Source organism: Camelina sativa, chromosome 6 (genome assembly GCF_000633955.1).
Source record: "Camelina sativa cultivar DH55 chromosome 6, Cs, whole genome shotgun sequence".
Lineage (NCBI taxonomy): Eukaryota > Viridiplantae > Streptophyta > Magnoliopsida > Brassicales > Brassicaceae > Camelina > Camelina sativa.
Window position 1 is genome coordinate 19,680,572 of NC_025690.1, and position 11,784 is coordinate 19,692,355.

At 33.7% G+C, this 11,784-nt stretch overlaps 1 protein-coding gene across 7 annotated transcripts; it reads left to right on the forward strand.

Moving 5' to 3' along the window:
• Nucleotides 79-5,407, forward strand: LOC104792413 (BTB/POZ domain-containing protein FBL11-like). Of its 7 annotated transcripts, none has more exons than XM_010518549.2 (19): nucleotides 79-319; nucleotides 412-462; nucleotides 521-641; nucleotides 732-873; nucleotides 962-1,011; nucleotides 1,177-1,265; nucleotides 1,342-1,447; nucleotides 1,737-1,773; nucleotides 1,861-2,012; nucleotides 2,319-2,802; nucleotides 2,952-3,212; nucleotides 3,298-3,443; nucleotides 3,567-3,914; nucleotides 4,007-4,250; nucleotides 4,341-4,396; nucleotides 4,492-4,572; nucleotides 4,716-4,760; nucleotides 4,834-4,902; nucleotides 5,031-5,407. In XM_010518549.2, the coding sequence occupies exons 1-19, from the start codon at nucleotides 129-131 to the stop codon at nucleotides 5,196-5,198; spliced, it is 2,841 nt and encodes a 946-aa protein (XP_010516851.1). In that variant the 5' UTR covers nucleotides 79-128; the 3' UTR covers nucleotides 5,199-5,407. The 7 variants fall into 7 exon arrangements, 6 of the variants coding, with proteins under 6 accessions (XP_010516851.1, XP_010516852.1, XP_010516853.1 ...); XM_010518550.2 differs by having other exon boundaries at nucleotides 5,037-5,407; XM_010518551.2 differs by having other exon boundaries at nucleotides 4,805-4,902; nucleotides 5,031-5,147.

Genomic DNA, 11,784 nt, shown 5'->3' on the forward strand with positions numbered 1-11,784 from the left:
TAGTTGAAAATGGTCCGGTTTATTCCGGTAATTAAAAATTTGGTGATGATTTGTTTAGGTTTTTAAAAGCAGAGAGGAGTTTTGAGTTTTTAATTCACAGATTCGTGTTTGTTGCAGAGAAGAGAACAATGGCACTAAGCTCACTCGACGAATTCGTAATCCTCGTTCTGAAGAAGGATCATTGTCTTCAACATGAACAAGACGCGTCTTCTTCTTCTCCGAGTCAAGTGATTTCAATCTCAGCTTCTGAAATTGCATCTTGGGATTTGTCAGAGATACCCGCTTACGCAAGTGTAAAAATTCGAGTTCATCGAACTAGGCAAGTGGAAGTGATCATATACTACTTCCTCATCCCCCAATTTTGCGTTGGTTAGGTTTTGTTTATTGATTCTGGCTTCGTTTTCTATGTAGGCTTATTGAGGAATCATCGTACTTCCAAGGCCTTCTAAGCGGAAGCTTCAGGTATTTATTAGTTTTCAATCAAAGAGATGATTGAAATTGGATTTTTAATTTGTAACAGTGAATCAGGCCTCGATCATGTCTCTGTCGATTGGAACCTAGAGACGTTCTTGAACCTTCTCATGTGTTTGTATGGTTACGCCATAGATGTTACATCCACTAGTTTCTTACCTCTATTTGAGGTTCGTTTTTTTTTTTTTTTTGTATCAATCATCTGCTTTCGTTGATCTTAACATGCTTAATTATTGAAACTCTTGAGTGGCGAAATATAGGCTGCACTCTATTTTGGGGTTGAGAGGCTTCTCTCTATATGCAAAAGCTGGATTTCAGTGTTGGTATCATCGAATGATCCTGCATCACCTAAACTAGATTTGTCTGACCTTATTCAGATGTGGAGTTTTGGTCTTGAGCATGGTTAGAATAATCTTGCGAGAAATCTCTTATAGTTTGTTAAATTAGTTATATTTTTCTAAATCATGATTCTTTTGGTGATGCTTTACAGCTGGAGATTTTTTGCCAGATCTCTGTACGGCCTATCTTGCAAAGAATTTCGTATGTACCACTCACTCTTCCCATTTATCCTTCCTAGTTGGGTACGCTTGTGTACTCCTTTCAATGATATGTAGGATGTATGATAGTAAATGATGATCTTATGTCTAAAAGATCTTAACTTCTTCCAATTTGGTAGCTAATAACGGATCCTTATGTCTTCTGCAGATGTTGGTAAAATCTGATGAGTATTTTGGAAGTGTTCCATATGAGTTGTTGATCTCTTGCATTAAACATCCTCACCTGACTGTACACAGGTGTGTTTGTGCCCATTTTCTATCTTATCAGTGCAAACATACCCTAAGATTCTCACCTTTGACTTAACTCTGACAGTGAGATGCATCTTGCTGATGCACTTCTTTTTTGGCTTGATGCCGAGAGAAGAATGTCTGGCTTTTCGGAGAGTAGGCAGGATAACACAATCAACTTGATGGAACAGGTAACGTTTAGAAGGTCTGTCACCTATGCAGAGATAGATTTAACAATATGATGAGGTTAAAAAATGGTGTAACTCATGTGCTGTAAATTATCAACCTTGTTAGGGATTTTTCTTTTTAAGTACTTGAGGACAAATTGGAATATTTATAATTTCTCTTTGGATTTTTATTTTATTTTGCGCATTCTATATATATATATATATATATATATATATATATATATATGTTTAGCTCTATGGAACTATGGTTCTCACTTTAGTTTTTCGTGTTTGTTGGTAAATTATATTGTAGGTCCGTTTTAGTCTCTTACCACTGTGGTTTATTGCAGGTAATGTTATAAAAGATGTGTGTGATATTTCTCCAACTTGAGGATATAGCAGAAATTCATTTAGGTTAGTTTGTTTCCATATTTCAGAAAGAAGCAAGTCTCATGGTTTCTCAAAGTTTGCTGATCAAAGCATGGAATTGGTGATTAAACTAATAAAAATCCCATCCACATACTTAGTCGATAGTCTAACAGATGGCCCTCCTGCTGATCTTAGACTTCGCCTGACTAAATACACTGAGGTATCTACCCTTGAATGAATTTTCTTCCTTGATTTGAGCTATATATGTAGTTGTGTCAATAATTGTATTTCACGTTTTGCTAGAATTAGTATTTGTGTTGGGCATCTTATAAAGTTCACTTATGTACAGGTTTATAATTAAAAGCTTTTCTAAAGTATCCAACTTTTTCATTACGAAGACACATAAATCCAAGTTCTGTCTTCAATTATTTAGACATTGTATGTCTTTGATTCAATCTGATGAATAGCTGAGTCCTTGAAAGCTTTATGTTGTCCTTTCTAATTACGCCTTTGTTCCCTCATTCAGATATTGGACCTCTCAGGATGCCGGCAGTTAAATGAAGCCTGTGTGCTACTGGCAGTACTTCCTAACTCGTATTTCTCAAGTCTCAGGTGGAGAAAGAGTTTGAAAAGTTTCCTAAAGAATCCTGAAGACGATGAAAGAAATCGAGAACATTTATCTTATGGAACTTTACCAATTTTGTCTTTCGAATCGCTGAAAGAGATAGATATGTCCAAGTGTCAGAGGCTTAACTATAAATTTGTGATCAAGTGCTTCTCTAAGTCATTCCCATCATTAAGAAAACTGAGAGCTGCTTATCTCTTAAACATCAAGGTGTTCACAGTGCTTGAACTTCTCCAGAATTTTCGCCAGCTCACTGAAGTTGATTTAACAGTTGATATCGCTCCTATAATACCGGTTCAAGCATCGTTGTTTTACTCTGGCCGAGGTCATTGTTCGCTCTCTAATATCACAAGACTAACGCTGGAGGGTAGAAGTGATATATGTGGTTAGTCTTTTTGTTTGTTTTTGGCTACTTTCTACACTCCCAATTGTTTGACAATCCAGATCCCAACTATTTTTCTTGTTGCTTCTAACTAACTTAAAGGTAGCTAACTATGTGTTCGTAGCTGATGTCTCCATTTTGCATTGCTACAGATATGGGTCTACAGAGCATCTCTAGACTATGTGATTCGTTATGTTACCTGAACATAAAAGGGTGTGCACTACTCTCAGATGCATGTATAGCATATGTTATACAGAGGTGTAAGTATTTATGCTCTCTCATAGTTTGCTATACCTCTTTTTCGGAGAATTCGATTTTGGCACTATGCGCTAGTATTTCTATGACCAATGAGCATATGGATTCAAATTCATTAGCACCCAAGCTTCAGATGTTGCACATGAGTAAATGCGAGGGTGTGTATTTTTTTTTTCCCATTTCAGTCTCTCTTTAATGTAAAAGATCATGGGCTCTTACATAATCTTAGTGTTACATTTTCAGGAATTAGTGAGACATCGCTTTTTAACTTGATAAGTCAGACACAGAAAATGAAGAGTCTTTGCTTAAGGGATACAAAAGTTTCAGACAGTGTGCTATGTGAATTCCCCGGCTCTTCCTTGGAAGCACTTGATATTTCAAATACCACGGTCAGTCATTCATTCACTATTATGGCATATCTTACTTCCACAGGACTTAGCCACATTCAAGTGATGCTCTGATTCAGTAATCCATAATGCGTCAGCCCCTCTAACGCGTGGTGATTTTTACAGATATCTCGGATGGCTCTTGTTCGTGTAATTAGCAGAAATCCTAATCTAAAAAGCCTCAAAGCCAGGGGATGCAAAAATCTGCTTCAGTTACAGGGTGACGGGAGAACTGACTATTCCTCTCCGTTGTTTTCTGCTCATGAGGTTTTTAAAAGTTTAAGCAAGGGAAGTGGATTGGAGGAGCTTGAGATTGGTTGGGGGTTTTCTTATTTCTCTCTTGAGTCTTTGAGACCTGCAGTTTCGTTCCTACGAGCTATAAGTGTGGGTTTGGGTGCTTCCTTAGGTGAAGATGCTTTAAAGCTTCTTTCTTCAGCTTGTCCTTTGCTAGAGTCTATCGTCCTTTATTTTCAGGTAGTTCTGATTCTTTAAATTTTGAAGAGTGTTATTGAAAGATAGTGAGTCTCTGATCTTTTTCCCATTTTAACTTAATTTTGGTTTGACAGGAAATCTCTGATTCTGCCTTGGCAAGTATCCCGACATCACTGAAGCACCTGCAAGAGTTAGCTTTGTCCTATTGTTTTGGTGACATATCCATTCAAAGTTTCAAGTTCTCTATGCCGAGCCTGAGAAAATTAAGGCTTGAGAGGGTAACTCGTTGGATGACCAGTGATGATTTATTTGTTCTCACACAAAGCTGTCCGAACGTGACAGAGCTTTCATTAGTAGGATGTTTACACTTAAATTCAGGTACAAACTATACTTCTCTAGGGAACCAAGTCATCTAACCTCATAATCTCTTAATTTTTTTCACCTCTTGTGTTGATATATATCTATCAGATTGCCAACCTATCATCTCAGGTGGATGGCCGGGAATGATTTATCTTCATCTAGAGGTTTGTATCTTAAGGTATCATGATGAACTAACCGGAAACTTTTAGAAGAACAGTAACTCACTTTTATAACTACGTTAACCATGTTTGGGTGGTAGGAATGTGGAAGTATAACAGATAATGGTGTCACTTCTCTCTATGGTTGCATTGCTCTCGAAGACCTTTTGCTTCGCCACAACGTGAGTTCTCTTTTTTCATATATCCATTCTTTTTCGTACTATGTCACATCCCCCTCAGCTAGAACTAGAAAAACTCTTTGATGTGTCAAGCATTATCAAGTATCAACAGTTTCCATATTCCTGTTTTCTTTTTCTTTTTGAAGGGCTCTGGAATACAAAAAAGCTTCCTTCTTGATGCTACTTTGAAGGTAAATTTAGGGCACTCTCCATAGCTTAACTTTTTATATGACAGGAGATTTTTTTGCTTAATTTTTATCGCAGTTTCCAATGCTTCGGCTGGTATCTCTGGACATGTGTGATGCAAAGGAAGGCGGCTTCGATGCCCCAGAAGTAAGTAATAACAGAGAAAACCTAAGGAAGTTTTAATCATTAGCTAGGGAACACCATATGTAATACGACCTTCTTTGTAGCTAGATTAAGATACATTTTTGGTCATAATCGTCGATAATTTTTTGGAGTGGCAGGAGGAAGAAGGAAGTCACTTCCTAAGCATAGTGAAGATCAGTAGATGCAAGTCTGAGAGATGCGCACTGGGAAGAGTCTTGGCTCCTGTGCATAGAGAGACGCTGGTTATGCTATGGAATGGCGAAAACTACACTAAAACGCTTATCAAACAAAGACTTTGATTACCCACTCTACTACACTACACTACACTTTATGATGTGTGTTTTAGTTGGTTTAGATTTTATTGATGATGTAGCTGAAAGATTTTTGTTTGGAACTCAACTACGGTTTATATTTCACTTTCGGTGTAGTTGTAGATTAAATTACATGATGCAACTTGACCATCCTGTATTAATTGTGGTTGATAATATTATTGAATACCCCCATTCAACTTGACCATCAAACGTGTTAATAATATTATTGAATACCCCCATTCAAGTACATGCTTAGAGATTGAATTAAATATATATATATATATATATATATATATTTTAACAACAAGAAAATAGATCAGATGAGAAGAGCCAATGGGAAGGAACATTGTTTACATAGGTAGCTGGATGCGAAACGGAACGAACGCGTCGTGCCAGATTATCAGCTTTACCATTCTGAACGTGGGGGACCAAAGCTAATGAGAAAGAACGGAACTCCTCCCTGTCAACTTGAATCTCCTCTAAGTAGGGCTTGAAGGTTGGCCACTCGGAAGGGGAATACACCATCTTCAGCAGGTCAGAACAGTCGGTAAGAAAAACAACGTCCTGATTATCTGCACCAATCATACAACGCATCGCCCAGATAAGCGCTTCCATCTATGCATGGAGAGGTGTGAGACTACCACGGAGATTTGCTGTCCTCATATTAAATATTATATTTCAATATTTCAATATTAAAAACAAACGAACATTATATTTCAAAAAGTAGGTTTGTTTTTAGGGTAAATTATACGCAGTAGCCCTGAAGTGAGTTTCTTATTCACTTTAGGTAAAAGTCAAAAGTGCTTTTCATGTATTAGCCATTTTCATAATTTTGGACAACTAAACCCTTCAAGCAAACAAACCAAATGAAGTTTTTAGTTAAGTCAATTAGGATTGTTCCCTTTTTTGTGACTAAATGGAATAAAATCTGTTTGCTACAGTAGTAAAAAGGTAAAATATAAAATAAATAAAATTAGTCACATAACCAATGTACGATGTGTTTTGCTAATACTCTGTTTTGCTAGTACTGTGTTTTGATGTACGATTCTTTGCAACTGCGTACGTACACAAGTCATTAATGTTGTGTACGTACATATACAATATTATTAGAAACGTTATTATACTGTTGATTATATATAACATTCATAATTACAATTATTCAGAAATAGTACAAACATTCCGAACATTCAGAATTATAAATAAACATTCAAAAAAACATATATGATCTTTAAGGCTCCATTCTTTCTTTTTGGGTTCCTCAGCTCTCCCCTTCATGCTCCATCACATGGTTTATGTGGAAAGGTCCAACAAATTCTGAAGGAGAGTGGTGATGATATGGCGTGGAGGAGGAGAGGGAAGCTCTGCTGGTGGTGAGGTGTTGCTCCTTCCTCAGATTTTGTCCTTAATCCAAAGTAAGTGGTTGGTGCTAGGCTTATCTAGGGTTTTGGGATGATTGGGGTGGATTTGTCATGGGTAAGATGGATTGAGAAGAATCCATGGGTTTTTTTTTCTGGTTGTTGTCATTGTGAATACGTTGGGTATGTGCTTAATCGTTAGGGAAAGAGTATTGGTCGTGGAGTTAGGTTTTAGTGGCCGAGAGGTGCTTGAAATCGACTACGGGTCGTGTTTCAGGGGTTATGTCGACCGACACCACTACCAACATACGAACAATGTGAACTGGTCGAGGATGGCTACTTCGAGGCTACTTTTAGTTATAACTCTTTTTCTCTAACTATTAAGATCTATTTCATTATAGAAATTTTTTTTTCTTTAATTTATTTTTGAATCGTGTCATTAGAAAACTGAAGATATTAGTATTACCATTTCCATGTACGTACGCAGTAATAATTTGTTTGTTCATGTGTACGTACACATTAACCATATATTTCTAATGTACAAACTCTTTAAATATTACGTACACCAACTTCACAATAGTACATAATCAATATTACGTACACCGTAAAGTGTATACACGTACACGGAAGAAATTGAATGAGGGACAAAATTGTAAATTTGTAATCATCTTCAACCTGAGTATCCACTTTTGCAACCCTAATTTTGCAGCAGTCATTTACAGTGTTTTCATAATTCTTTGTTTTTTTTGTTTTAATATTTTTGTACACTTAAACTTGTAAATCTAGCATATATTAGCATATTTAAATTCAAAAACGAGATTCTGCTATGCCATCCTTCCTCTTCTGATTATCTTCAGATTACTCTTCAATTCATCCAATTTTTCCTTGAATTTGGTCGTTTGTTGCTAATAATTATCTCTTAAACGATCAATTATTAACTTTCCTATTAGTTGAGAAAATAAAATAAACTAAGATTTTTCACTAATTTCCAGAATTTGTTTTAGTGAAGAAGACAGTTTTTTTTAACTTCCGTTTTCTCTTGTTCTTTTTTTTTTTTTTCTCATCTAAAAAGATATTTTTTATTCATTTCATAATTCTTTAGTAGATTGTAGTTGGTTCGTGTAACCAAATGATAACAGTTTATTTACAGGGATATTTTTGTATATTTTTGTAATAATTTTGTGTGATGGCTAATACATGGAAACTTTATTTGATTTTGACTAACTGTGAAAGAATAAGATTTTTTGGTGTGATAGATGAAAATTTCTTTTGTTTTTATTGATTCTCCCATTCAAGTAGACGGTGAGAGATTAAATTAAAATGCTGATTACAAAATCAGTTAATAAATTGATTATTTACAGTGTTTAGTTTTTAGTAAAAACTTTTTACTTTTTAGGCTAAGAGATAGATACTATTATATTAAACCATCCGGGAGTTGACTATTTATTTAGATTTTGTGCTGATTTCATAAGATGTTTGACAATAACGAAGAAAAAGTCAACTTAGCAGTTCTTAATTTGTTATCAACCTAGGTTTTTTATTTAAAAAATAAGATTTTAATTAATATTGACCCCAAAAGAAAAATGGCCATTAGAATGTGATTTTACCATACGAAGGTTTCAAGGGTAAATAAAGCAGTCATACAACAAAGTATAATTAACGTTGAATTCAATTTTATATAGTTGGCCGTTGGGGACAAATTAATATCTTATCTTTATGTGGACAGCTTTTATATAGCTTTTAATATAGCTTTTAATATCTTATGTTATGCGGATAGCTTTTATGGGGACAAATTAATATCTTATGACGTACACCAACTTCACAATAGTACATAATCAATATTACACTGTAAAGTGTATACATATACATAGAAGAAATTGAACGAGGGACAAAATTGTAAATTTGTAATCATCTTTAACCTGAGTATTCTCTTTTGCAACTCTAATTTTGCAGCAGTTATTTACGGTGTTTTCATTATTCTTTGTTTTCTTTGTTTTAATATTTTTTTACACTTAAATTTGTAAATCTAGCATATATTAGCATATTTAAATTCAAAAACGAGATTCTGCTATGCCACCTTTCATCTTCTGATTATCTTCAGATTACTCTTCAATTCATCCAATTTTTCCTTAAATTTTGGTCGTTTGTTGCTAATAATTATCTCTTAAACGATCAATTATTAACTTTTCTATTAGTTGAGAAAATAAAATAAACTAAGATTTTTCACTAATTTCCAGAATTTGTTTTAGTGAAGAAGGTAGTTTTTTTTTAACTTCCGCTTTCTCTTGTTCTTCTTTTTTTTTCTCATCTAAAAAAAATATTTTTTATTCAGTTCATAATTCTTTAGCAGATTGTAGTTGGTTCGTGTAACCAAATGATAACAGTTTATTCACAAAGATATTTTTATAATAATTTTGTGTGGTGGCTAATACATGGAAACTTTATTTGATTTTGACTAACTGTGAAAGAATAAGATTTTTTGGTGTGATAGATGAAAATTTCTTTTGTTTTTATTGATTCTCCCATTCAAGTAGACGGTGAGAGATTAAATTAAAATGCTGATTACAAAATCAGTTAATAAATTGATTATTTACAGTGTTTAGTTTTTAGTAAAAACTTTTTTACTTTTTAGATTAAGAGATAGATACTACTATATTAAACGATCTTGGGAGTTGACTATTTATTTAGATTTTGTGCTGATTTCATAAGATGTTTGACAATAACGAAGAAAAAGTCAACTTAGCAGTTCTTAATTTGTTATCAACCTAGATTTTATATTTAAAAAATAAGATTTTAATTAATATTGACCCCCAAAAAAAAATGGCCATTAGAATGTGATTTTACCATACGAAGGTTTCAGGGGTAAATAAAGCAGTCATACAACAAAGTATAATTAACGTTGAATTCAATTTTATATAGTTGGCCGTTGGGGACAAATTAATATCTTATCTTATGTGGACAGCTTTTATATACTTGGCAGTTGGGGACAAATTAATATCTTATCTTATGTGGACAATTTTATATAGTTGGCGATAAAAATTTTTAAAAAGTTTAATTAATCATAAACAATAAACAAGACGGCATAATATAAAATATAAAATTAATTTTAAAGTTGCATAGAAAGTTGTAAACATCATATATTATGAAACAAAAATATGTTTCTAAACATCATATATTATGAAACGGAGAAAGTATATAGATTACCTTCAAAGATTGAAATCTCCAAAGCATAAAAGATTGAAATCTCCAAAGATATGCTTTGTCCCAGTTTAGTGCATTGTATTTGAAATCACACATTATATCTGTGAAATGTGATCAAAAAGTTCCCTAGGGAGTCTCCCAGTCTCATATGTCCTCCTCTGGTCTCTTATCATTGTATTTGACCACTGGTAAATTGTAACGAATCAAAATATAATATTTTTATTTATTCATCTTTCACTGGAAACAAAAGGTCATGGCCAAAATTTGATACAGAATTATAAAAGAAAATTTAAACCAAACCTAACTAATTTTAGGAGCCTATTTCTATTATTATATTGGTTTGCTAAGAAGTAAACTCTAATATATCAATCGTTTTATATATCAACGACATTTGAATTGAACTTTCATAATTGGGGTCAAACTAATGATCAATCAGAGCAACCTTCGAAGCAGTGCGATATCGCAAGGCTGACACCTCAAATCTATTCAAGCTGAGAATGCATGGTCGACGATCTGAGGTCATGTTTTGTCCATTTTTGGGCTACCAAAAGCACTATCAAAACAAACAACAATTTGTAAGCAAGCGATGCTTAATAAATGAGTAGCTAGGTGGAGCTATCAAAAAATATCATACGTAACGTTGAAGACAAAACAAGATTCTCCGAGTACATCTGGTGTCCAAGGAAGATGAACGACTGACTAGTCGACTACTTGTGATTTACATTCCCTATGAACCAGTGGCGGATCGAGAACTAAAATTAACATAGGGCACATATAAGATATAACTATTTGATATAATAGTTCTATCGTTTTTGCATCTCATATTTTTAAACTTTAAGTTTGTGAAAAACTTTAAAAATTCAATTTTTTTTATGAGGAATATCATTGTCATTGATTTTTACATTTTTGAAATAGAAATTGAATCGAAACTTGATCTATTGAATTTACTAGATGTATTTATTAATATTTTAGAAAGTAGAAAAGCAAATAACGATTAACTAGTGCATTTTGGAAATATAAGTAAAAAAAATAGAAAAAATGTAATTAACAACCAATTAAAAATGTAAGAAACAAGAGAAAAAATTTGTGCATCGAAGGGAGTATTAGCATAATTAATGAAAAACAAATGATATTAGAAATATGAAACACATCATTTCTAATAGATGTCCTGGCCGGCAGGAAAACAGGAGGCTACATCGAAGGGAGTATTAGCATATCCGGATACCCAAAGAACCAAGCAACATTTGCTAGAGTCACTGGTTACTGTGAACAAAATGATATCCACTCTCCACACGTTACCGTTTATGAATCCCTCATCTACTCAGCATGGCTTCGTCTTTCCGCCGATATAGATGTCAAAACTCGAGAGGTAAGTGTTACTATGCATAACGTTTAATTGTTTTATCATAATCACTTGCATGAAACTGATAACCTCTTTTTTTCCTGTTTATGTGACTGAATAGATGTTTGTTGAAGAAGTGATGGAGTTGGTGGAGCTTAAACCCCTTAGAAACTCTTGGTAAACACTTACCAAGAGTCTGTACGTACGTCGTATATTACGGCTCTGACTGTTGACATTGAATCCGCATCATTAATTCATTTTGAGATGGTAACTGTATTGAATTGTATAGTTGCATAATTATAAATGTTACTAATTAATCAAACTGCATGACAATATTTTAGTTTAACCATATACTTTATATATTCTCTACTCCCAACAAAAAAAGTTAACTAAATTATCATATCCTTTCATACCCTATGTCTGGTACTACTAAATTTTACTTACTGTTAAATGTATATCAATATATCATTGTTTATCCGTTAGATCTTTGTTGTAGTGCATGTTAGCATTAAGCTCTGTCACTAATCTTGTTGTAGTGTTAGGTTCAACGAGGTTTTTGAATGCCCAAAAATAAATCCCATGTCGTGGTAGACGACTATGATCTTTAAAAAAAAAAATTCCAAATGATTGTTAGTATTTTCCTTAAAAGAAAAAGATTTTTAGTCTTTTCCCGTTT